Raw genomic sequence first — 25,914 nt, 5'->3', positions numbered from 1 at the left:
TCCACTTCCACGTGGAGCGGATCCTCCAGGAGCAACGGTGTCGCGGGAAGCGACAGCTCCTCGTGAAGTGGAGGGGTTATGCCCACTCCGAGAACTCGTGGGAGCCGATTGAACGGCTCCTGATTGACTGCCCGAAGGCTGTCGCAATCTGGGAACAGAAGCGGTGGCAGCTTCATAAGTAGTCCGGGGCTTCTTGCCCGAACGGGGTACGGATGATGAATACATACCGTACCCGCGCTCATCGTGAGCGCTAGAAGCCGCGCGCTTCAGGATGTCCCTTGGCAGCATACGCTTGCTGATCAAGTGGGCAAACCTCACACGAAGATCACGCTGGTCCAGGATGTGGGACAGCTGCTGATCTTCATGGAGTTCCCATAACTCCGTGGGCGAGTACTTGAGAGTCTCCACCCACGCCCAGAACATGTCCTCACAAGAACTCCATGTGGGACAGTTCTCGGGCATAACCCAGGGGTATCCCCAAACAGGATAGAGACCACCCCGGGTCTCGGGCTTCTTAAGACAAGTCGTGAAGTCCTTAAGGGGAATGCGGTGTGGCGCGAGAAGCACACACCGAGCAGCCTCCACGTTGTCGACGAACAACTGTTCTTTCTGAACAAGGGCTCGTTCATAGATGCCCCTAGAAGTGTGGCCGCCCACAAGGCCACGAGGAGCGACGAGAAGCTCTAAGAAGAGGTCAGCCCCAGAGCTCTCCTCGGGAGGCCAATACCCTCTTGAGTTGATGGCAGCTCCCTGGCTGACGGGTGCCGCCACCGAACCCCCACGCACACGCTGGGCAGCTTGGAAATCCTCCTGCTGCTGGTCGAGGTCATTCGAGACCTCCCGGGGCTCAACAATGGCACCCTCCTCTTCCTCTTCTTCCTCCTTCTCCTCCTCTTCATCCGAGGAGCCGAAGAGACTCTGATAGGAGCGTCGAGTCTCCTTCTCCTCGCGGAGTGGAGACTTAGAGGCGGTACGCTTCTTTGAGGGCTTGGCGCCTTCGGCTTTAGAGGCCTTAGCGCGCGCAAGACCCTCGGCAAGCGAGAGACGTTTGCGAGGAATCCCTTCCTCATCGCCACCGGCTTTGGGAGTGCCCTTAGCCTTAACGGCCGGACTCTCAGAGCGCACAGAGGTCCTGGGACTGTGATCACCGTGATCACTAGCGGACGACTGCACGCTGTCTTCTTTGTGCTCACTGGGCACTGGGCTGTGCCCTCCCACAGAGCCCGCAGGAGCATCATGAGTGCTCTCGGACTCGGCATCGTCCTCACTGCCCGAGTTGAACTCACGTTCTACGAACCGAGGGTTCGGACGATTGTCTGAAGACGAGGGCGACGGACTGCGGCGCCTGCTTGCGCGCTTGTCCGCAGCCGCGTCACCCGAGGATCCGATAGCCTCGGAGGCCACCTGAGTAGCCTCCTTAAGTGCAGAGCCTTTGCCGTGAGGCTTAGTGCTCTTGGCCTGCGCCTTACCGGCTGCAGCCTTGGAGCGTGTCTTAGCACCGCTCTTAGCAGTGCCACGAGGCATGTTAACGGTCGAAGTGGAGACCTTGACGAAGAGCGCACAGGTTGCTGCTCGAGGCTCTAACTGTAAAGTGAGCCTCCGCCGCGCTCGCGCGGCCGAGTCGATGGTTTTCGACTTTGAGAATGAGAGTTTGTGACGAACATCTCTTCATTCTGATTGGTCGGTAAACCGAACCTAAGTGGGGGAGGATGTAACGGGGTACGTAGCACTAAGTGTACCCTGGTTACATGAAGTGTGACACTTCACACTTCAGGAGTATGACATGTCATACTCCGGGATATTTGGTACAAGGTACCAAGGTCATTCAAAACCAACCATTGGTTAAATGACATTGCATTTCTATAGGTAACTGATAGTTTGTATTAACCACAAACTTAACCTACCTATAAATATACTCAGTTTACAATCTACCTTATTTAGGTCACTTCGCTCTCTTTAATTAAAGAGGGGACCTGTGAACTGCCGTTCACTGAGAGTTTGTATACTCTCGGAAGATAACTTCCTCTAGCGCAAGGTGCTGTGTGACCCCGTCACACCCACGCTCGGCAGCACGCGCAGATTCGTGGCGATCGTCCAGCAGTATTCAGACCCCGAGGCGGGAAAAATGTGTGGTCGCCCCCCTTTACTATACGGTATACTTTGTCCGGAAAGGGGTATTTATCTGAGGAGGTTTAGGGTCGACTCGACTCAGATTTGGCAGATTTTCATTCGGGCAAATGAATCACTCTCTTATTTAAAAGGCGACAATTGTGCGGAATCCGCAAAAAGATACCAAATAGCTTTAAAGTTTTTTTAATTCGAAGCACCTAAGTCCCAGCAGTGAACGGTCCAATCTTAAAAAAGTAAAAGGCCGACTGAACAAGCCAAAAAACGTAAGTGGGGCACACGTCAGGATGGAGAAGATACGTAAGGTTCTCAGTGAAAGCCACATTGTATTAAGAAGGATGAAACTGGAAGTCTGGGATCTACAAACTACCACTGCTGAATGCAGAAAATAGAGAAGGTGTGTCTAAGAAGCTCTCGTGCACTTTACGGGGTCTTACCGATGGACCCTGGTGCCTTCATCTTCGTGGACTCACTCTGCGAAGCTGGAGGCCATGTACAGTGCCCACGAACGAGACAGACCGTCGTCCATTTTGGCTTTCTGCAGTACACCCAACGCGCGCTGCTTATCCACCATAGCGAAGTTGGCGTACAGCAGTGACAGCCACGCGTTGCCTGTATCCTCACGCGTAACGATCGTCTCCTTGCCCAGCACCTGCTCCCACTCCTCCTTGACGAACTGCTTGGTGCGCACGAACTCGGTCACAGCCGACACGGGGATCATCTGGATACCGTGGATGCAGTACTTCTCGGCGCTGAACCACGTGGCGTAGTCCACTTTGTTGTCGAAGAAGATGCCTGTGACTTTATTGGGACGGAAGTTGGCGGGGTGGATCTGGTTGGCGTCCTCAATGAGGAAGTAGGTCTTGATGGCGTGTGTGTTGACGCGAGTCATGAGCTTCCCGACGGCCTCCATGGCGGCGTTGTTGGTGGCCTTACCGTACATGTACATGCCAAAGGCGAAGTTGACATCCTCCGACGTGCTCTCCTGGTCTTTACCGTCCGCGAATGGGGTGACGCCGTGCGAGTACGAGTGTCCGCGGTACCAGTCGAAGGAGCGGAATCGCGCGAAGAACTTGTCGTCCGGGTCAAAGTTGGCGACGTCACGGACCAGCAGGTTGACCATGGTATTGAGCTTGGGGAGGTCGCTCCAGCTCGGGTCCAGGCGGTTGATGATGGCTGCCGTGTGGATCCAGTAGCCGTAGTGGAAGTGGTGGTCGTTGTACATAGTGTTGCCGAAGTCAGCGTTGAGGTCTTTGGTCTTGAACCCCTGCGAGCTCACGATACCGCCGTAGATTTGGTCGTACTGGAGCTTGTTGGCCCAGGAATTGGCCACGAACGGAGCCATCACACCACGAAGCTTATTGAGACACGAGTTGAGGAGACTCTTGTCGCCTCCGACGATGGCCGGGTCGTTCGCGATCAGACAGAGCGAGGCGTACTTCTGTGCAGCTTTGCCGTTAAAGTAGTAGCTGCCATCAAGAGGAATGGACCACCCGGCATTGATGTCTTCACGCAGGTGGTCGACGATACGTTGTTGCTGAGCCATGTTGGACGCGATCTTGCGGGACGGGTAGAAGTCTTCCGGTACTTGTTGAGTTTCCTTGATCTCCCACACGGGGTCGGCTGAGCCTTCAGGCGTCGTGAAAGCCTGATACGCTCCTCGAGTAGTTGAGTACGCCACGATCCCGTCCACCTGACGGACACCACTGCTCGTGTCGATGGTTTCAGTGTGGTGCTTCATAGCGTAGTGCAGCAAACCGCAAGAGCAGTCGCCCGTCGTCTTCCACTTGAACGCGTAGGAGCTGTCGTCATGCAGGTCGATGGTTGCAGCCTGAACGATGCAGGATTTGTGTTGGTCCAGCGTAGTCAGCCACGAATCTTCAAGCACCAGAGCAACACGCAGAATACCGTCGAACACGCCTGTGCTCTTGAGAGCGGAAGTGCCGTCAGCTGTAAGAGTGATCTCCTTGTCACTGCGACCATCACTCGACAGCGCGTAGACGACCCACTTCTGACCGGAGTTGTAGACGATCTCAAACTTGGAACCGCGGACTGGACCACTCAATGGCTGACCGTTGATGGTGGAGACTACTGCACTCGACACCAGTCGAGGGGTGAGACCCGAGTACTTCATCGACGAGTACACCATACCAGACACCAAGTCCGACACCATGGCGCCACTGGACGATCCGGCGGTGAACTTGACGGTCACTCCCTGGTCGGCCCAGTCGACGACTTGGAAGTTGGGCTTCTGCCACACGATCTCCTCGGCCGAAAACAGGACTTCACGGACCATGCCGTGTGCGTAGAACTTGACAGCTCCGTTGTTGCCAGAGCTGCCACCGCTGAAGCGACTGCGATACGGATAGCTGACTGACATACCGAAAGGAGCCTTGTCGACAACCATCTGCAGGGAGTATGGGTTGGACCAAATGGGCTGGATGGCAGCGTTGGCGTCGTGCGCGATGATGTTGCCCCACCAATTGTTGGTGGGGATGGCTCGGGTCTTGATCACGGACGAGTCGAGAAAGCGAGGCGGACACAAACCCATCATGGCGTCGGTGTGCTCGACGAGGTAGCCGGGTGGTTCCAGAGCTCGAAATCCAGAGGAGGCTTCATCACCAACGTCGGGGTCTGCAGCTGACGAGTTGGTGAAGTCAACATCTCCAGCTTCTGGGGCGGTGACGTTTACAGGCGCAAACGTGGGTGCAACGACGGGTGAGTCATCACTGAAGCTGGCAACGACAGGAAGATGCAGGTGCTGGAGAACTGCACCAAGCCCAATAAATGCTGACGCAGAAACCTTCATTCTCGCTCAAGTAGTAGCCGGTTGCTGGTGATCTTGGTTGCGGATGAGGTGTCGAAATGACAAGTGAGGCTGGAGGAGGCTTGGATCGATGGCATGCATTGGTAAGGACAACTCTCCATGACTAAAGAGCTCCGGTAGCATGTTAAAACTAGCGATCGTAGATCACCTTGGACCACTGCTTGACGATCGACCGGAGCTTCGCAACTGAAGCCCTATTCGGCAGCCCGGGTCGTGTTGCTCATCGCCTAGCGTTATCTGAGTCTGGTTATCGATCTAGCTGTACAAAATCTGTTTAAGCAACAGTATAACAATGCGGCGAGGTCAAGACACTTAACCAAACAAGTCACAAGTGAATTCAATTATTTATGTATTATCAACTTTGAGGTGGCACAGGTTTTGGTTGGTCGCACCTTGCGCCTTTCTCGCAGCTCTGGAAGATCCTCGCCCAACAGCTACCGGTTTGTTTGAATTTAGACCCAAGCATACTTCTCGTTGCAGAGCCAGTGAGGTAGTGCTGTCGTTGCACCCTCTTGCGCGTTCCAATGGCGAAACACCATGGCACTCGACTCAGAAAGTTTGCGCTCAGCAACCTCAATCTCGAGGAGACGGCGTACTTCGTTGCGCACCAAACCAGACGGTGGGTCCCAGATCACGACCTTCTTCAGCTTGAACTTGCGTGCTTCTTGCAGCGCAGCATCCAGCAACACACGCGTAGCCGCGGCGGCATTGTCACCGGAATCTGGGAATCGAGCACGACTCACGTACAGCGTCGACTCCTTCAAGTTGTGCCACCAGAGCACGAAAGCGTTGTCGTTAAGCTTTACACCGCAACATGTTGGCAGCCCCTCGAACCCTGCCACTCGAGCGTAGTGCACGCCGTTGATGAACTGCCACTCGATCGAGTCACGTGTTGGTAGGATCAAGAACGCCTCCTTCTTTTCAAACTTATCACCTGACAGTTCTGCCACCAGCCGGGCATTGTCAGTCTCCAGGAACGTGGCCAGGTTATCATCAAGGAACATCGATTCTAGCTTGATGCTGGTGGCAGCAGTGGTAGCGTTTTGAGGGTGGTCAACCTCCAGTGTTGCTGCCTTGGACGGATGGCATTTCCAACCGAGCTTGTCGTAGAACGTTGGCCCAACGTCCGAGTACAGTACCGAGATCAGAGGTTTTGGTAGTTTCTCCAGTTGGTTGGCCACTTCTGTTAGGAAGAAACTCGCAAGCCCGCGCTTGCGGAAATCCGGGAGCGTGAAGACCGAACTGACTTGGTACGAATATCCACGCTCAACTTTCCCAGAGCTATGGCGATAGACACAGTCGAAGCGAAGGGTCTTGCAATGACAGTAGAGTAGATCTCGACCTGCCACAAGACCTGCGTCACTTGTGGATGAGTCCTCCTCTGTTCTGTCCACTAGAGCCCAGTAGAGCGCCCCCGCTTGGGAGAAGCGCGTGACACGCTGCGCTTCATCCTTCCGCTGCCATTGCTCGACGCTTAGAAGAGGCGCTCCCCAGTGCTCGTGGTCGTCAGTCTTGCACTGCAACTTGAGCGCTTCCTGCGTCAGCTGCACCAAGCGAAACTTTTCCATCGCGACGACGAATAAAGGGAGCGGTCCAACAGGATACCGACACTACATGTACAGACTGTAGTACAGTAGCTCATACGTTTTCTTAAGTACGATCATGTTGAAGTGAACTTCGTAATCCACTGAAGGGTTTATTAGACCTCGTTTATTAGACCCAAGCGAATTTTTCGTTGGCCAGCCAGTGAGGAAGAGCAGCATTGACGTCGCCTCTCTGACCAAACACCATGGCACTCGACAGCGAGTCGTCGCGTTCGACGAACTGGATCTCAAATTGGCTTCGAACTTTGTCATCGGCTAAGATCGAAGGGGGATCCCAGATAGCAATCTTCTTCAGCCTAAACATACGAGCCTCCTTCAACGCTTCGTTCAGTAGCAGATGAGTAGTCTTTGCAGCGTTCTTGCCACTCTCCGGGAGCCGAGTACGAACCAGATTCAGCGTCGATGCCTTCAAATTATGGCACCAAATGATGAAAGCGTCTTCGTCGATTTTCACGCCACAGCGACATGGGAGCTCCTCATACTCTTGAGCTTGAGCATAGTACACGCCAATGCAGAACTGCCACTCGATAGAATCACGTGTGGGTAGGATAACAAAAGCCTCTCGCCCTTCAAACTGATCACTAGATAGCTCCGTCACAAGCCGCGCATTGTCGGCGTGAAGAAAACTGTGAAAATTCTCGTCCAAAGTCAGCGACTCCAGCTCTGCCGCGCTGTCGTTGTTGTGCTTGATGTTGAGGGGGTTAGCAACATCCAACGTCGCCATCTTGGACGGGTACAGCTTCCATCCAAGCTTATCATAGTACGTCGGTCCAATGTCCGAGTACAGTACCGATACCATCGATCCCGGTAGCTCTCCCAACTGTTTCGCCACCTCACTAATGAAAAGCTTGGCGAGTCCTCGCTTGCGATGTTGCGGCAGGGTGAAGACCGACCCGATATGGTGCGAATAACCCCGTTCAATACCCCCAGAGCTGCCGCGAACAGCACAATCAAAACGGTGGCTTTCGCAGTGACAGTAAAGCACGGTCTGGCCAGCCACCAGATTCGAGTCCCCAGTGTCTGCTGTATCTTCCACAAGAGCCCAGAAAATGGAACCTCTCTTGGAAAACGGCGTTGCGCGTTGCAGCTCCTCCTTACGTTGGTATTGGGGAGGATTTAACGTTGGAGCTCCCCACTCCTCGAAATCGTCCACCTTACATTGGACTTTGAGTGCCTCCTGCGTCAACTGCACCACCCGGAACTTGGATATCGACATTGAAAAATGATCTTTTGATCTGGCAAAATTGACAGTGATCGTATCAGGGGATATTTGTGAATTATCGAGTTTGAAAAATGTACAGCAGTTTTCAAAAATACTTCTTTGTTTCGGACTTTATCACACTAAGTCCGATTTGTAGCGTGATGTGTACGCTCGGTTCCAGTAGCCAATCGCGTGTAAGATTCCTGTGTGGCGACCAAATCTTCCTTGGTTGGAGTGCCCCGAAGCTCGTCCTCTCGACCCTGTCACTATGAACGGCATGATGGTACTTCCCGCTTTGTTCCTCCCTCTCAAAGGTCTCCTTTAGTCGCTAATATGTATCTCCGTCGAGCAGCAACCCCAGATTATCCTGTTGAAGGAAGGCACAGACACGAGCCAGGGTAAGGCCCAGCTCATTAGCAACATCAACGCGTGCCAGGCCGTGATGGAGGCAGTACGCACGACGCTTGGTCCTCGCGGCATGGACAAGCTTATCCACACTGGCGGAAAGACTACCATCTCCAATGACGGTGCCACCATCATGAACCTGCTGGACGTGGTGCATCCGGCAGCCAAGACGCTCGTGGATATCTCGCTCTCACAGGACGCCGAGGTGGGCGACGGCACCACGTCCGTCGTGCTGCTAGGCGCTGAGTTTATGCGTCAGGCTAAGCCTTTCGTTGAGGAGAACACGCACCCCCAGATGATCATTAAGAGCTTCCGCAAGGCAGGCCAGATTGCAGTCGAGAAGATCAAGGAGATTGAGATCCGCGTGGCCGAATCGGACGAAGTGGGACGCCGCCAGATGCTGGAGCGCGTCAGCGGCACTGCACTGAACTCGAAGCTTATCTCGCGTCACAAGCAGTTCTTCTCCCCCATGGTAGGATGCGACTATCGAGGTACAAGAAGAGGATTTGTTTTGCTGATATAATTGTGTTTTTTTATTGCAGATTGTGGATGCTGTGTTAAGTCTTGACGAGGGTCTGGACATCAGCATGGTCGGTGTCAAGAAGGTGCCCGGTGGATCAGTGACCGACTCGTTCTTGGTGAAGGGTGTGGCGTTCAAGAAGACGTTCTCGTACGCTGGATTCGAGCAGCAGCCCAAGACTTTCGTGAGCCCGAAGATCTTGTTGTTGAACGTGGAGCTGGAGCTCAAGTCGGAGAAAGAGAACGCTGAAGTGCGTCTGGACGACCCCACCAAGTACCAATCTATTGTGGACGCCGAATGGAACATTATCTATGAGAAGCTGGAGCTGTGTGTGAAGAGCGGCGCCCAGATTATCCTGTCCAAGCTGCCCGTGGGTGACCTGGCTACACAGTACTTCGCTGACCGCGGTCTCTTCTGCGCTGGTCGTGTCGCTCAGGACGACATGGAGCGTACACAGCGTGCTACTGGCGGTGTGGTACAGACTTCGGTACATGACATGAACCCATCTGTGCTGGGATCCTGTGGCCGCTTCGAGGAGCGCCAGGTTGGTAACGAGCGATACAACATCTTTATGGAGTGCGCTGAGGCCAAGAGCTCCACGATTGTGCTGCGTGGCGGTGCCGAGCAGTTCATTGAGGAGGCGCACCGGTCGGTGCACGATGCGCTGATGGTCGTTAAGCGGGCTGTGGCGTCGTCTACGGTCGTGGCTGGTGGTGGTGCCATTGAGATGGAGATCTCTCGTCATTTGCGCCAGTATGCGCGCACTATTGAGGGCAAGGCACAGCTGCTGGTGAATGCCTACGCCAAGGCATTCGAGATCATCCCTCGTCAGATCGCCGAGAACGCTGGCCACGACGCGACGGACATTTTGAACCACCTGCGTCAGAAGCACTTCAAGGACCCCGAGGAAGGCAAATGGTTCGGCGTCGACATCACCACCGGCGGCATCTGTGACACACATGAGTCGCACGTGTGGGAACCTGCTGCCAACAAGATTAACTCGATCGCGGCGGCAACGGAGGCGGCGTGCCTGATTCTGTCAGTGGACGAGACTGTGCGCAACCCCAAGTCGGAGCAGCCGCAGGCTGGTGGCCCTGCTGGTGGCGCCCCCATGAGTGCAGCTATGGGCGGCCAGGGCATGCGTGGCATGATGGGTGGAGGCCGGGGAGGCCCCAGTGGCATGGGTCGCGGCGTGCGTGCTTTCCGTGGCAAGGGTGGCGCATAAGCGTCATTGCTGCGGCTTTTGGTAGAGAAGTTGCGGCCTGAGGAGGCTGTACGCTTTGGTAAGCGGCTTGCGAGTTTGACTTTAAGTAAATTGCATGCACATCGACACAAAAATGTACTTCGAGTACAAGTTCGCTGCCCCACAGGCTGTTGTTTCCTACTAGGCTAGTGAACCTGCAAATGAAGTCTGACGTTACATCCAACTGTTGGAAGTTCCAACCACTAACAAATTGGCAAAATTTTGGCAGCAAAGTCACGCTAGGTTACTGACGCCAGTCTTCCTGCAGCTTGAAGTTATGTACCAGTTGTGTTCGCTATACTTGTCTCCACTAAGGGCTACATGGTACCTTCAAGCGTCACGATCTTTGATCAGGGGCGGCTGGCTACCCACCGCTCATTGCTCGCTGCTCCCCTCGAGTTGAGGTTCGACACTTTCTATCTGACCCGCGACCTCCCAAGCAACTCAATCCAAGCTCTTCACAAGAACCATGTTGAGTACGTTTTAAGTAGAAGGATGTCATCGCAGCCGCTTCATCGCTAAGAGGCCCTTGTTTCACATCTGACTGCAGGTCGCATGATCAAGACCAATGCCCGCTACATCGCGGGAGCCGGTGCCGTGACGCTTGGCCTTGCAGCATCCTCACAGTCGCCGTCCAAGACTGCGGAGAGCTCCAACTCGACATCCGAGGTGTTGCTGGACATCTCGGGTCGTCTCAAGAACATCGAGCGCGACCTGGGTATCTCTGGCAGTGGCTCGAGTGTCTCCAAGCCCAAGTACAACAACTACCCAGTGCTTACCCCCAAGCACAAGAGTCTCATGGCCAAGAACCTGTCCCCCGAGATCTATGACAAGCTCAAGGATCGCAAGACAGCCAGTGGCTACACCATCGACCAGGCTATTCAAACCGGTATCGACACGCCTCACCTCGGTGTCGGCGTCGTTGCTGGCGACGAGGAGTCGTATCAAACCTTCAAGGAGCTCATGGACCCCGTCATTGAAGGCTGGCACGGCTACAAGCCCACGGACACCCACAAGACGGACATCGACCCGTCCAAGATTCGCAACGGCAAGATCCCGGACAGCTACGTCATCTCGACGCGTATCCGTGCTGGTCGCAGTGTCCGTGGCTTGGCCTTGCCCCCTGGAACGTCGCGTGGTGAACGCCGTGAGGTCGAGCGTGTGCTGTCCAAGGCTCTGAGTAACCTCACGAGGGACCTGGCGGGCAAATACTACCCGTTGAGCAAGATGACCAAGGACGAGGAGCAGCAACTCATTGACGACCACTTCTTGTTCCAGAAACCTGGTGGCGGCACTCTACTGACCAACGCTGGCGCTGCTCGTGACTGGCCCGATGGACGTGGCATCTTCCACAACAACAACAAGACCTTCTTGGTCTGGGTGAACGAGGAAGACCACATGCGAGTGATCGCCATGCAGAACGGTGGCAACATCCAAGAAGTGTTCGACCGCTTCAGTCGCGGAGTCTCGGATGTCGAAAAGGTCGTCAAGGGCGAAGGTCGCGAGTACATGTACGACAACCACTTGGGCTTCGTCTGCACGTGTCCGTCCAACCTGGGAACGGGACTGCGTGCTAGCGTCATGATCAAGTTCCCGCAGCTCTCCAAGGAGTCAGAACGCTTCTACGACTTGTGCTCTGCGCTGGGTCTGCAGGCTCGTGGTTCTAAGGGCGAACACTCGCCTCCGGGTCCTGGTGGCGTCTACGATGTCTCCAACAAGGCTCGTATCGGCTATTCGGAGGTGGAGCTGGTGCAGGCCATGATCGACGGCATCTGGAAGCTCATTGAGCTTGAAGAGGATCTGAAGAAGGGTCGCTCGATCGACAAGAAGGTTGCTGAGATCCTGAAGTAAAGCTCGCATGTTGAAATACGTGGCTTGAGTCGGTCAAGTGGCGCTCTTGTGAATGTTCAAAGGGAGGCGTGATGGGTCGGATGGTCCCCTCATTGTACCGGTTTGCGAGGAAATCTACGCGCAGTCGAGAGACACCAACATCAGTTGATAAAGTAAAAAAAAATGTGCTACGTCTCTTCATTACAACCGTCTAGCATTGTCAGGGCACGCTCTCTATCATCATTGCAATCAACAGCACGAGACAAACCTGCACAGCACTAGTTGATCGGTTGTCTGTTGATACAGCCGGTCTCTAAGCCTGTTGGCGGTCACTGACTGTAGCGCGACTGTCGTTTGTCCTTATACTGAAAAGGTTTCGCATATTTACAGAGCCTTGGTGACGCCCTCCATGTGCTTAACCACCTCCAGCACCGACTTAAAGCTGAAGGGCTCCGTGGCGGCCATGTCGGCCAGCACCTTGCGGTTCAGTTCGATGCCCGAGCCGTTCATCTTTCCGTAAAGCTTCGAGTACGAGAGTCCCTCCTGGCGAGCACCAGCATTGATCTTTTGGATCCACAGCGAACGCATGTCCTGTGTGTCATCAGCAACAATATACTCATGTAAGTAATTCTAAAAAATAATTATAATGATGACCAGTTCGTACGCGCTTCTTCTGCTTGCGGTCCCGATACTGGTACTGCAGACCCTTCTCCACGCGGTTGATAGCTGTGCGGTAGCACGAGTTGGCGCGACCGCGATAGCCCTTGGCCATAGCTAGGATCTTCTTGTGCTTGGCCCACGACATGTTGCTCTGGTCTCCTGCGTCTACCAAATAGAGGGTGCGGTTGGGACTTATGGCGACCACTGATTTATGTCCAATTATAAATTTCTATATTCTAATTGGTTTAAAAGAATCAATTGCGGCTGTTATAGCCGCACAGAGCAACTGCCACTAGGCATCATGCTGCACCGACTTGGCCGCCGCTCGACTGCCACTTCCGCCCAGCGGTCACTGCGCCGATCAGCCATGACGCCACCGCAGCGCCAATCCTTTCATTTCAGCTCGTCAGCACGCAAGCCGGCATCTTTGGATGCTCAGAACCGCGTAGCTGGTGCTGCCTCCTTTTTCCTGGACGCCAAGGCCGTTTGCAAGGGCAAGCGCTGTGCATTGGGCAAGAACAACAGCGGTATTGGAGCTAACCCGGCCACATGCGGGGAGGATTCGTTCTTCCTCACACCTGACGTGGTGGGCGTGGCTGACGGCGTCGGTGGTTGGAACGAGAACGGCGTGGATCCAGGCAAGATATCGCGCTCGCTAATGCGCAACGCGGCATTATTTGTGCAGCAGCAGACGGCCAATAGCGAGAGTGCCACCACGCAACAGGTTCTGGCTCACGGCTACAAGCAGGCGCTGCTGGATGACGAGGTGGAGGCGGGTAGCACGACAGCCTGTATCGTGAGACTGAAGCAGTCGTCTGAGGGCAAACCCGTGCTTGAGTACTCGAACCTCGGAGATTCTGGCTTCGTGGTCATCCGCAACGGCGAGATAATCTTCCGCAGTAAATTTCAGGTTCGAATTGACTGTTGGGAGTGACAGTAGAAGAGTTACTGACGGCGTTGCTTTAGTATTATGGACGTGCTCCGTACCAACTGGCAAAGATCCCTCTGCGGTTTAAGCAGTATGGTGCTATTGAGAATCACCCTGATGATGTAAGTCTGCTTCGCATTTGGATACTATTTATGCTGGAGACAGTACAATGCTAACGGTTATTGCTCCAGGCGGACTCGGGTGAGATTGACGTGCAAGACGGAGACCTCGTTGTACTAGCCACTGATGGTGTTTGGGACAACTTCGCCCCCGACCTCCAGAAAGCTCCTTCGCAGTTCCCGGTAAGATTCTTTACCGCCGTGTTCGAGCTACCTGTAATTACTGACTTTGTTTCTCGTTATTGTCTGCTATTTCTACCGTAGCCGATGCTCTCCTGGCGAAGATATTGGTCAGGTGAACTCGCATCTTTTGTGGATGTTATTGCAGAGAACCCCGACAAGGCTGCCGAAAATATCGTCCTGGCCTCGCTCCGCCACAACCTTAAGCCCGACGACATCACTGTCGTCGTGGCAAAGGTAGTCGTGATGGCATCAAAGCTGTAGCTATACGTGCTGGTGTCAAGTGACCTCGACGTGTATTCGCATAGATAAAACTACACTGATAATCCCAAGTAAAATCTGCTGGGAATGTTTGGTCGATTATTGGATGCCGTGCCTCCATACTGTCATCCGATGGCACGCTGGCGTAATCGGCGCAAACATGGATACCAGCATTATTGGAGTTTGCTGCATGCAAGCTAAACGGTCTGTACAATGAGGCATATTATTTGGCAAGGTTATGAGCGGGCTCATTGAGCTTCGTCGCGATCTTACAAGGTATTATAATACAAAAGCACTCCATGTTGAAGGAAAAAAAGCGATAGCAGTTTTTCAGCCAGTCACCTCCCATCATTCGTACTTGATTTCACTAGGCCATTCAGGTCGGAACAAAAGACAGTCTGTCGAGTGATCGCTATCGCATTCCGATTTTGAGCTCCGTCGTAAGCTGCGCTCATATACGGTATTCCGACCTTGCTCTTTGATACGTGACGACATCAACACACGAGCAAGCTCAAAGTCCAGCGTTGAATTGACTTCTTCATCATCCAATATTAACGAGCATGCCGGACCAAGCTCTCAACCGAGCGATGCATCGTGCTCCACCGATCCGCGCGCACTCCGACTCGTCGGAGTCTTCCCGTCGAAGTCGCTCCCGCCCCGGCAGCACACATATGTCCAGTAAGCCCTCGCCATTCCACAACCTGCTCAAGGCCCGCCAGCGTCGACGCACTTTCAGCGGTACGTCGGGAGAGTTCAACGAGATGCTCAACCTGGAGTGTAGCACAGCCAAGTCGGTTGAAGTGTTTCATGGTGAGGCCAGAGGCATCCTGCATGGCATTTTCTTCTTCCTGCTGCTGCGCTTCGTGCTGGCGCTTGTGGTCGCTGTGGGCGCGGTGGGGATAGCTGCGGTGATCATTCTCATGGTCAAGGAGCCCAACGCGTCGCTCACGAGCTACTTGCTCTTCTACTCATGAGAGGATTAAGTCGCCATTTACGGCTCGTCGACACAGAGTAGGTAGCTGATATGGTATTTATTTGGTAGTCACGTTGAGACAGTTCACGCACCATGGGTGAATTCTGTCCAGATTCCACCCTTCCTGCGTTGCAAGCGTGCTAAAATAGCGTTGTTGCACCTTGAGCCAAAAGATAAACACCGATCCTCTGTACTTAGATGCAAAATTATTCTATTCGACGTAACCTAACAGCAACAATAACTACCGACAAAAAAGAGGACAAAACGTTTTGCTGCTGTGCCCCAGCATCATTTTTACCTGATTAAAAATAATTATTCTAATTGTCCTGATGCAATCTCTTTATTATTGTTGGCTATCACCGTATATTCATCTTCCACCTGCACTTTAAATAACATTTTCACAAACACTACACAAAATGTTTAGTTTAGCGTCGTGCTCGATGTCACGGGCCGTTTCTAAGCCGCTATGAAACTTTGCTCACATCAGCGCAAAATATAGTAATGGCCTGTCCAAGTTGCACTACTTACCTGCTTGTACTGCCTATTTGAGCTTGTAAGAAACTAAAGATTGATCACCTCTCATACTAAACTCAATGAAAGCTAGAAAATATTCAAATTGTAGCATTTTTAATGCATGGGGCGTTCATTTTGTGCTGACTCAGAATGAGTCATTAGACTCTTAATTCTGTGCCAGTTATGATTAAAGCATTTGGATAATGTGTCGCAAGACGCCTTGTTGCGGCTGTTGTTGACGGCGGTGTTTTCATTTGATACTTTAAGAAGGGCTTTGGTTAAACGTCAATTAGGCTCTAACGTTACATTTATTAACGTTTCTTTATGGGGTCTGCTTAACCAATTATAATTTACACCTCTCATGTCGTGTTGTTGGCTTACCGCTCCATTTAAAACCTTATCCTACGCCCTTGTCAGCAACACGTCCGCCTACCAAGTGCATGTAGTATCGAATTTTGCTTTTTAAAAATCGCTTACATATATGCTGTTTTTGCTCAATCTAAATGTAGATATATACATATATAAATATATATAGATATATACATATATTTGTGGCTCAAGCGACAACGTTTATTAGCACAGCGTTGTCAGTCCTTACGGCCGGCTACTGATGTACATGTAACATGTACGGTTTGGCAGTACCTCATAGAAACCCACTCAGATAACTTATTAATGTTAATATTCTTACAACAAAACAAATGTAGTTATCATTTTAGCATTGTAACTTGCACAAATTACTGAGTAGAGAGTATTGCGTATATTAATAGCATGTCCTCTTAAATAGGCATTCCTATGTGTCCGCTAAGCACCTTGCAGCAAACTCCCAGATTAGCACTCGAATCTTAAAACAGCATGCATTATTAAAATAGTAATAAAATTAAAACGATGCCGCCTTCAGATAATGGATGCCTAGTGCAAAACTCCATAGTACACTGTAAGCCACATGAATGTACTGATGTAAGATACACGATCTAAGTGTTTCGTGTGATGGACGGACGGACAGCGTGCTAGCGCTGATAGTTTAGGATTAGCCGTTCGCCATCGCTACGCGACGGTGTGGCATGGTTTGTTGGAGATGAGGTGGACGCAGCCTTAAGTGCTTCGGTACATCGTGTTCTTTTGCTTATGCTCCTGTACTTCCAGGTTGTGTGTGCCTTCGTCCACCTCAGTACGTCGTTTCATGTGCTTAAACCACTTAACATTCCATTGTCTCACGTGGACCCGCACGATATCGTGGTTTCATAGGCTACCGTTACTTCGTACTACAAATTGGACTTCGTGTTCTTTTGTGGGCCGTGCTCTTCCGTGTCCTTCCTGGCTTCGTGGTTCCCTACTCACCGGTAGCTCACACCGCTTAGTGGTTATGCGTTATCACTTTTGGTTTCATGCTCGTCCGTAGTACAACTCTCTTTCGTGGCTTCTAACTACTACGTGCTTCAAAGAGTTTGCGTGGGTTCCACACATGTCGTGGTCGGTAATCATAAATGGTATATGGCGTCACATCGCCGGTACCCTCGCTGATGGGTGATCTTCCGTAGTTTTGCTTATCCACCGCCCGTGTGTCGTGCTCGCCTGGCGTGGCTTCATCGACCGCGTTTTCGCGCTATCGGGCAATTGCGGTGTGGTTCTGATGTATATGGTATTGTGCTCGCGTAGTGTATATGCTGCTTTGCCCGTGCTATCGTGCTCATCAATGATACCGTGTTCCGCGGTGTGCAATCGTCGTCTCCCGAAGCGTTCCCCCGTGCGTTCGCGGCTAATCCGCCATCCGTGCAATTGTGTTATAATATAGTATCGCTCTTCGTGGCTCGGTGATCTCAGGCTTCACTGGTATCGTGCTCCGTGGCCCATTGATTTTTCGTCTATAGCTCCCGTGGCTGCTTGCTCTCTCATGATTTAGTGGTTGGCCCATCGTCCATGCTATCGTGCTATATCGTGGTGTCGCGGTTGGTCTGTCGTCCGTGCTTTCGTTAGTTATAGTAGTATGGCGATCCCCAATGAGTTCCGGTTCTACCCTGGTATCGTGTTCCAATGCTCGCTAATCTCCCGTTTATGATCTAGTGCGGTTTCATCTTTGGTGGGTCGACTGTGCTCCGTGATCTACCGTGGTGTTATGGAAGAAATCCTGTCCGTGCACTCTTACCGTTACGTGTTCTACCGTGGCTTCGAGCGTGCATGCTTTTTCGTAGCCCGTGCTTTTCAACATTTTGGGGTGTCAATTTTTCAATTACCTTCCGTGATCCGTACGCTCCCGTCATGTTCTTGTCCTATTAAATTTAAATGGTTGAGTGCTCGTCCGTGGTTTGTGCTTCGCATGAAATTTCGTGGCCTATGCTTTCATCGTCCGTGGCCTTCCGTATTTCAAGTTGTTCCTTCAATCGCATCGTGTACATAGTCTGACTTGGTGTTCCTCCGTGTTTCGTGTTCTTGTTCAATCACGTGTCTCCGCGCTAACTTAATCTCAAACACGGCTCCCAGAGCCTTGAATGTACGCTACGTATTATGTTGGAAAGGCGCACATTCTCTAAGGGAGCGCAAATACAAAGGCAGACGTCCTTTTTCGCGACAGCGGGGTGGTGTGTGTTGGACATGTAAAGTCATATTTTCAAAGTTTCTAGCTCTAATATTAGTAATAGCACTATGTATATTTATCTAGCGCTAATATAATAAGTGCGTATACTACTACAAACAACTGCAAGCAAAAATATGAAAGATATTAAAAAATAGTACTATGCAAAACAATCTTGTAAGTGAAATAATTATAAAAGTACTATGAACTTAAAATATAATATTTGCTAGCTATAAGTACTAAAGGGACTATTTAAGACGAAATGTACGTCACCAGGTCCTACAAATTTTATTACCAGCTCATAAGAATGTATAATATGTATGTACTGATCGGCGAAGTCTACCAGTGCAAACTAACCCGCACACAGGCAGCGCCCCTGGCGAACCGAGGCAAAAAGAAATTTGAACGGTGCTTTTAAGTACGATATGTAGACCACATACAGTGTGTAAGCCACATAATGCAATTTTAGCCAATTGGGGTCACCTTCGCTGCGCTCAGCAGCCAGTGGGACGCAGGTGTTTGCGTTACTTTTTCGAATTCTAGCCCGGTACGGACGGACGGACAGAACTCCACTAGGGAGGCTGACTAGCCATTCACCGCCGCTACGCGGCGGAGTGGCCTGGTTTGTTCGAGATGAGGTGGACGCAGCTTTACGTACTTCGGTGCATCGTGTGCTTTTGCATATCATCCTGTACTTCCGTGTGCCTTCGTCCAGCTCAGTACGTCGTTTCGTGTGCTTAAACTACTTACCATTCCGTTGTCTCACGTGGCCGCGCACGATATCGTGGTGTCGTAGGGTACCGTTGCTCTGTACTACAGATTGGATCTCGTGTTCTTTCGTGGTCTGTGCTCTTCCGTTTCCTTCCTGGCTTCGGGGCTCCCTACTCACCCGCAGCTAACATCGCTTAATGGCTCAGCATTATTGCTTTTGATTTTATACTCTTCCGTAACCCACCCTCTTTCGTACTCCGTGTTTTCAAACGCTTACGTGGGCTCCACACGTTTCGTGGTTCCTAATCCTCCGTGGCCCATGGCGTTTCATCGCCAGTACCAGTGCTCTTACGTGGTTTCGGTGTCTCCATGTAGCTGTGTGGTTCCGTCGCCTGTGTATCGTGCTCTCGTGGTGTGGCTCCGACTTCCGTGCTATCGTGGTGTCACGGTATGGTTCTTTTATCTGTCTCGGATATCGTGAGCTCATTGTGTATATCTGTCGGCCGTGTCATCGTGCTTTACCGTGGTATCGTGCTCCGCGGTGTGGCTCGCGCTCTCTCGATGTATTTTTTCTGGTTTCGTGGTTGGTGCGTCGTCCGTTCTATCACGTTCTACTGTAGTATTGTCCGCCGTGGCTCGGTGAGCTCAGGTTCTACACTGGTATCATGCTCCGTGGCTGCGTGTTCTCCCATGGTTTAGTGGTTAGACCACCGTCCATGCTATTATGTTTTATCGTGGTGTCGCGGTTGGTCTGTCGTCCAGGCTATCGTCCAGTCTATCGTTGAGCTACCGTTGTATCATGCTCCGTGGCTCGTAAGCTCCGGTCCTATCCTGGTATCGTGTTCCAATGCTTGGTGATCTCCTATTTATAGCTCCCGCGAATTCATGTTTGATACGTCGATCGTGCTCCATGCTCTACCGTGGTGCTATGGGATAATTCATGTCTGGGTACTCTCACAGTTGCGTGTTCTATCGTGTCTTCACACGTACATGCTCTTCCGTGGCCTGTGCTTTTTAACATGATGGGGTGTCCTAATTTTAGTTCCCTTCCGTGGTCCGTACGCTCCCGTCATATTCTTGTCCTTCTGTATTTTTGGTGGCTACGTGCTCTTTAGTGTTTCACGCTACGCATAACATTTCGTGGCCAGCGTTGGTTCAGTCCTCTCTCATCGTCCGCGGCCTTCCGTGCTTCGTGTTGTTCCCTCTATCCCGTCGTGTACATAGTCTGGCTCGGTGCTCCTCCGCGTTTCGTATTCTTGTTTAATCATGTGCCTCCGTGCTAATTTAAGCTCAAACCATATTTCCGGTGCGTTTAATGTACCCAACGTATCGTGTTAGAATGCGCGTACATCATCTTACGGTCGCACACTACGCGCGCAAATACAAAGGAAGACGATATTTTTTCAGGCATCGGAGTGATGTGTATGGCTGTGAGGGGTGGGATGGTGGGAAGTCACTATAGTCACATTTTAAAAGCTTTTAGCTAAAAATATTAGTATTAAATTGTGCATCTCAATTAAACGCAAAAATAATACTATAGTTTCTAGAAATTTGTATTAGTAATAAACTTAGACATTTTTATCAAGCAAAATATAATATTTAGGTGTAATAATACTACAAAAGATTGCAAGCAAAAAGATGAAAGAAATTTTAGAGTCTTTCTTGGGAAGTAAAACTATTATAAAATTACTACGAAGCTTAATACATCATATTTTAAGCAATAAGTACTAAAATGACTATTCAAGACGCAAGATGAGTCGCCAGGGCCCTCAATTTTTATTAACAGCTTGTTTGACAATATATTACGTGTGTGCTCATCGACGCCGCGTACTAATGGTAACTAACGCGCACATAGGCAGCGCCAATTGCGTGTCGTGACGCTCCGCGGTTGAAAATAACGTTGCATTTAAGTACGAATGATAACTAACGCGCAGATAGGCAGCCCCAATCGCGTGTCGTGACGCTCCGCGGCTGAAAATGGGGGGCAAAATAAAATTTGAACGTTGCATTTAAGTACGATGTGTAGACCACATACAATGTGCACTTTACATAACGTCGATTTCAGCCAGTAGGGCCACCCATTGCTGCGCTCGGCAGTTTTTTCGCCAATCGACGCCTGCGCTCGGCAGCCAGTAGAAAGCCCGCATTTGCGCTACATTTATTAGCCCTAGCCCATTACGGACGGACTGACGGACGGACGCAGACCACACTCCACTAGGGATCTTTGACTAGCCGGCCGCCGCCGCTACGCGGCGGAGTTGCATGGTTTGTTGGAGATGAGGTGGCTGCAAATTTAAGTGCTTCTTTGTGTCGCGTACTTTGTGAGCGTCGTTCACCCCAGTAGGTCTTGGCTTCGTGTACTTAACCTCTTACCATTCCGAGGTCTCATGTGGACCCGTATAATATCGTGGTTTGGTACGGTTCAGTTACCCCGAACTACAGGCCGGGTGTCATGTTGTTCAATGGCTCCGCTCTTCCGGTGTCTTCCTGGTATCGTGGTTTCCTGCTGACGCGTGGTCCATGCTGCTTAGTGGTTATACCACCTCTCTTTAAAGTTCATGCTCTTTTGTACGGCCTCTTTCGTGGCTGCTAGCTATTCACTGTTCTCAAACGTTTACGTGGGTTGCACCGGCTTCGTGATACATAGTCATTCGTGGCCGTTGGCCTCCCATCGCCGGTACTCTTGCCGAAGGGTGCTTTTCCGTGGTTTGATGCCTCCATGCAGTCGTGTTGCTCCGTCGCTCGTGTATCGTGCTCAGAGGTCGCGAACGTGAAAAAAAAGGATGCCCGTACCCGCCCGTAATGTTAACAGGCACACGTTGGGGTAAACGTGACCGCCCGGCAATATTTTTTCGGGTAACCGCGGTCGCCCGAAAAATTGTCTTCGGTTGACTAAAAAACAAGAACTCTGTATAAGTGCATTAAAAATAAAGAAGTGTGTTCTTACGAACTATAGCAAATCTGCATTAGAGCGAGCAACTAGAATGTCGTCTAATACTGAAGGACTCAGCATCGCTCGCTTTATTCCAAAAGCGTTCCCGGCGTCGGAGAAGTTGCTCTCATACATAGCACTCGAAGCTGGAATTGCCAAGGCCGACCTCGCCACATGCCCCAATAACGAAAAGCTTGGAAGTTCTCCATCTCTACCCGGGTTGGCAGCTTTTGCCTACCACTTGAGTAAATTAAAGTTACGCACCTCAGTTTCACTCAAACGCAGGGCCCCATACCTGTCCATCTCAATTTCTTCTGGTCTTTTTGTTGGTGGATCCGTGGTCTTTTTCTCTTCGTCCAGCTCGTCTGGGGCATTCAAGCTGAGAAACCCCCGTCTTTGTTTTTTCGTTTTATTGGAGCTGCTGACACCGGAACTGGCTCATTAACGCATATCCTAGTCCAAGATGCGCGCATTAAGGCTAGCAAAATATTGCGAGCATTCGTAACTTGAAGTTCGTCGACTCCGTACAATCGTAGCTTACGCTTCTGGCGCGGGTCAAGGATCGCCGCTACGTAATGTTTGTCAGCCAATTTCCACTTTGGCATGCCGTGAGCTAAAATGAGCTGCTTTACTGCAATGAGGGAAGGTGAATCGGGTGGAATAACCTTGTCGGGGCTTCCGTCTTCGCTGACAACCTCGGATTCGGTACAAAATTTCAGTAGATCCAGCAATCTAAAACGCTCGTAGATCACCAAATGCAGCATTGGTTTTGTCCAGCTTTCTAGTTTTAGTGTAGCCTCCTGAAATGATTCCAAAAGATTAACAAGCTCCTCAAGAAGCTGGCGGTATATGAGCTATAGTGAAATAGCCGCGCGATGTTAACGGCGTCGCCAGTTCATCATACATTTTCTTAATGCTGTGCATCATACGATAATGAGAGTCCCACCTAGTGACATTATCTTGTTTGAGAGTGGTTGAGAGCTGCGGCTTCGCCATCATTACGGGGCCGTTTTTCAACTACTCGAACAACAACAATGATCCATTTTGTTAACCCACGACCAAAATGTACGAGACCACCACTCAGAACTCCACCACCGAGGCGTACGCGTCCACCAGCTAGAACGCCACCACCGAGGCGTACGCGCCCACCAGCTACATCTCCACGAGACGTACGAGACCATCACCCAGAACTCCACCACCGACACGTACGAGACAGCCAGCTAGAACTCCACGAGATGTACGGAACCAGTAGGCTTACTACGGAAGCCTCCAGTTTGTGAATGAATACTGGAACCTTGCAGCCATCTGGTAGTTTCGGCTGTCCGTAACCAACCGGCCGTAGGTTTCGGCTGCCCGTACCCGCCCGTTCACTCGCATCGAAAAACGTTTCGGTTACCCATACCCGGCCGCAGTTATAATCGAATATTACCCGTTCGGGTACGGTTGGTCGTTTGCGACCTCTGATCGTGCTCTCTTGGTGTGGCTCCATCGACCGCGTTCTCGCGCTATTTTGCAATCGCGATGTGGTTGTGCTGTCCTATGCTATCGTATTCGCGTAACTTATCTGCGTTTATCGTATATTATCGTGTTGTACAATGGCATCGCGCTCCACCGTGTGCAATCGTGGTCACCCCAAAACAGACCCCGTGTATTTCGTGGCTGGTCTACCGTCTGTGCAATCGTGTTCTAATGTAATATCGTCCTCCGTGGCTCGGGGAGCTCAGGTTCTACACTGGTATCGTACTCCGCGACTCGGTGATTTCGCGTGGCTGCGTGTCCTCCCATGGTTTAGTGGCTAATTCACCGTTCACGCTGTCGTGTTATGGCGTGGTCGTATTCGCACTGCCGCTACGGGACAGTGCACCTTTCTGAGCGCGATCTTCTCAGGTGCACGCACGGAAGTATGCTGCTTCTCTGAGAGACCTCCGTGCTCAACTTGAGCACCGTGATGCACCCCGTGCTGGAGGTACTCGCATTTATAGTGCAGGGTTTGTGCCTGTATCTCGACGGAAAGGAAATCCTCTCCAATGAATACGAAGATGAGCCTGATCTCGGTTCATCTTCGGGACGTCTAAGTCCACTATCCGCTCGACAATCCAACGCGTCGAGCCGTGCGCGCCACGCAGCGGCGGTGGCGGGGGGGGGCTGAAAGATACTCTCCGTTTGATCAACCCCATGTTGGCCATGGCTCTTGCGCTCTGCACGATCGTGTTGTCGCTCTGGAACAATCTTAGGGTGCGGAGCTCTCTGCCCTGTAACAGGAGGTGCGCCTTCAGAAGGTGCAGGTCGCTGAGGCGGCTCAGACCGCTTCGAACATCCAAGTCGCACTTGGATCGGAGCTGAGACGACCACGCGACCGCGTCGCCGCTCGAGAAGCTGGCTCGCGCTGCTTCGTCGTCCTCGAGGCATCAAGACTAGATGGCTCGTGCTGCTCCTAAGGCTTCAGCCGCCCGGCGTAAAATGTCGGATGGAGTCGCATGCTGAACGGTATGTCCAAGCGTTATCTTGCCGTTCAAGCACTGTGAACGGACCGATGAAGCGCGAAGCAAGCCTGCTTCGATCGAAATCATGAACTGGCTCTTCGCTAGAGCTGTAGCCCCAATTCGAGACGGTCTTTCGAAACGTTGGTGTACCGACGAGGACGGTACTATCCCACATGGAACGTTCTCGCGCTTTATGAAGCGCGATCACTTCGAGAGCATCATGAAATTTCTTCACTCCAACGACAACGAGGACGAAGGGCGGATGTTGACAAGGCGTGGAAGATCCGACCGGTATTGCGAGAAACATTTCGGCGCGGGTATCGTCTCGGGAAGGTCATCTCGTTTGATGAAGGCATGATGCCAAACCGCAGCAAGTACAACCCGATGCGCGTCTTCATGCCAGAAAAGCCCAGCAAGTACGGCATCAAGTTCTACATGACATGCTAGAGCGCGGGCGCAATGGGGCAAGGAAAGATCGATCTCTTCGCACTGTTTGGTCGTTAGACATTTAGTGTTCGCGATGTGTTTCTATCGGCTCCCGACTGCACCGAGTTTCTTCAAGCGGACGCATTCAATGAGAATAAAAACATTGCTAAGACGAGAGCTTTAGGCCACAAAATAGTTTGGGCGTGTACTTGCGATGTTGGTCGATGGCGGATGAGATTAAACAAGCAGCATAATAAGAAGGAATTGGTGGAGAATACCAGCTGCCTCTTTTGTCGCGTCGCTCCCTCTTCCAGCAGCGTTGTCATCATTATTCTCCACTTTGGCTCCGATGTCATCATCCCCTTCGAGCTTGATGTGAGTCTCAGATTGCGGCAGCTGTTGCTTCTGACGAACATCTTCATTGCTTGGGGATGGACGTTAGGATGTCGTCGAACACGTTTTCTTCGTCCAGGAATGCTAGCTCTGACGCAACAAAATGCGTGACCCTGACAGCTTCCCTGCATACCTCTGCGTGTGTGGTTTGACTTTTTTCTTGCCGTAGCTGTACATTCTTTGTAAAACCTGGTACCGATTTTGCTTCACGGGTCGTAGACTTACCACAGGACTGGTCCATCTACAATTATTACAACATCCTGTGAAATACCTGAGCGAATCCTGTAGACTATAATATATTCTGACCCACCTTTCATCGATGCATTTCCAAGGAAATACATGGTCCAGGGAGACAAATATGCTTACGATACGCAATTGCGTGGCGACACGAGAGCGTCGATGTAGCAAAATTACAGCTGCATCTCCAATTGGCCATATATAATATGCGAGATCTGTTGGCGCCTTACAACAACGAAATCGGGACCTTTTAGATCCACCTCATACGTGTAGTTTTCCGCCTTTGACAGTACTGCTGCATACTGTGGTTCAATTTTCTCGGTGGCGTAGTGCATAGTAAACCTTTTTACATTCGTCTCTATGGACAACGATCTAGATAGACATATGCAGGAAGAAATTGCGTGATGTGAGGCAAGTGAATTTTCCCGAGACCACAGCGGAATGTAAGGCTAGTGATTTTGTGCGTGTTGATCCGGATGACCAGCCCCAACTTGTACTTGGCTGAACAGCTTGTATCAGACCCATGCCCGTGGTCCGAGCGTACGCCCGACTAGGGGCACATAAACCACGCAAATCAATTCGTGCTTTTCAAAGTAGCTGATTTGTGAAGCAGCAGTAATTATAGCACTCGCCGAGAATGATGCTGCTTACTGCTTATGGTGCTATTTATGTCGAAAGGTGCTGATGAGCCAGAAAACGGATAGCGTTTACACTCGTACACATGAGCTCAAAAATTGGAAGAAAGCGGCTTTATCGCTTACGAAGATGATAA

General features: G+C 51.3%; 8 protein-coding genes across 8 annotated transcripts; 4 read left to right on the top strand and 4 right to left on the bottom strand.

The window, feature by feature from the left end:
• Nucleotides 1-2,596: 2,596 nt before the first annotated feature.
• Nucleotides 2,597-4,936, bottom strand: PITG_11050 (endo-1,3(4)-beta-glucanase, putative; the record flags this gene model as incomplete). The annotated part of the gene is made up of 1 exon (XM_002901789.1): nt 2,597-4,936. The coding sequence occupies one exon, from the start codon at nt 4,934-4,936 to the stop codon at nt 2,597-2,599; it is 2,340 nt and encodes a 779-aa protein (XP_002901835.1).
• A 349-nt stretch (nt 4,937-5,285) lies between these two features.
• Nucleotides 5,286-6,522, bottom strand: PITG_11049 (uncharacterized protein; the record flags this gene model as incomplete). The annotated part of the gene is made up of 1 exon (XM_002901788.1): nt 5,286-6,522. One exon carries the CDS (start codon nt 6,520-6,522, stop codon nt 5,407-5,409), a length of 1,116 nt encoding a protein of 371 aa, XP_002901834.1.
• Nucleotides 6,523-6,667: 145 nt separating this feature from the next.
• PITG_11048 (uncharacterized protein) lies at nt 6,668-7,774 on the bottom strand (the record flags this gene model as incomplete). Its single annotated transcript, XM_002901787.1, has 2 exons — nt 6,668-7,195; nt 7,268-7,774. The coding sequence occupies 2 exons, from the start codon at nt 7,772-7,774 to the stop codon at nt 6,668-6,670; spliced, it is 1,035 nt and encodes a 344-aa protein (XP_002901833.1).
• Nucleotides 7,775-8,027: 253 nt separating this feature from the next.
• PITG_11047 (T-complex protein 1 subunit eta) lies at nt 8,028-10,101 on the top strand (the record flags this gene model as incomplete). Its single annotated transcript, XM_002901786.1, has 3 exons — nt 8,028-8,042; nt 8,121-8,636; nt 8,707-10,101. The coding sequence occupies 3 exons, from the start codon at nt 8,028-8,030 to the stop codon at nt 9,907-9,909; spliced, it is 1,734 nt and encodes a 577-aa protein (XP_002901832.1).
• Nucleotides 10,102-10,289: 188 nt separating this feature from the next.
• On the top strand, nt 10,290-12,569 carry PITG_11046 (creatine kinase B-type; the record flags this gene model as incomplete). Its single annotated transcript, XM_002901785.1, has 2 exons — nt 10,290-10,403; nt 10,478-12,569. One exon carries the CDS (start codon nt 10,483-10,485, stop codon nt 11,776-11,778), a length of 1,296 nt encoding a protein of 431 aa, XP_002901831.1.
• Nucleotides 10,570-12,581, bottom strand: PITG_11045 (50S ribosomal protein L20, putative; the record flags this gene model as incomplete). The annotated part of the gene is made up of 2 exons (XM_002901784.1): nt 10,570-12,348; nt 12,422-12,581. 2 exons carry the CDS (start codon nt 12,560-12,562, stop codon nt 12,142-12,144), a joined length of 348 nt encoding a protein of 115 aa, XP_002901830.1.
• A 109-nt stretch (nt 12,582-12,690) lies between these two features.
• On the top strand, nt 12,691-13,908 carry PITG_11044 (protein phosphatase, putative; the record flags this gene model as incomplete). Its single annotated transcript, XM_002901783.1, has 4 exons — nt 12,691-13,327; nt 13,384-13,467; nt 13,537-13,647; nt 13,729-13,908. 4 exons carry the CDS (start codon nt 12,719-12,721, stop codon nt 13,906-13,908), a joined length of 984 nt encoding a protein of 327 aa, XP_002901829.1.
• A 525-nt stretch (nt 13,909-14,433) lies between these two features.
• Nucleotides 14,434-15,003, top strand: PITG_11043 (uncharacterized protein; the record flags this gene model as incomplete). Its single annotated transcript, XM_002901782.1, has 1 exon — nt 14,434-15,003. The coding sequence occupies one exon, from the start codon at nt 14,466-14,468 to the stop codon at nt 14,877-14,879; it is 414 nt and encodes a 137-aa protein (XP_002901828.1).
• Between the last annotated feature and the right edge of the window lie 10,911 nt (nt 15,004-25,914).

This window comes from Phytophthora infestans, genomic scaffold, assembly GCF_000142945.1.
Source record: "Phytophthora infestans T30-4 supercont1.19 genomic scaffold, whole genome shotgun sequence".
In the NCBI taxonomy this organism is placed as follows: Eukaryota; Oomycota; class Peronosporomycetes; order Peronosporales; family Peronosporaceae; genus Phytophthora; species Phytophthora infestans.
This window is presented reverse-complemented; position numbering and strand designations above follow the sequence as displayed.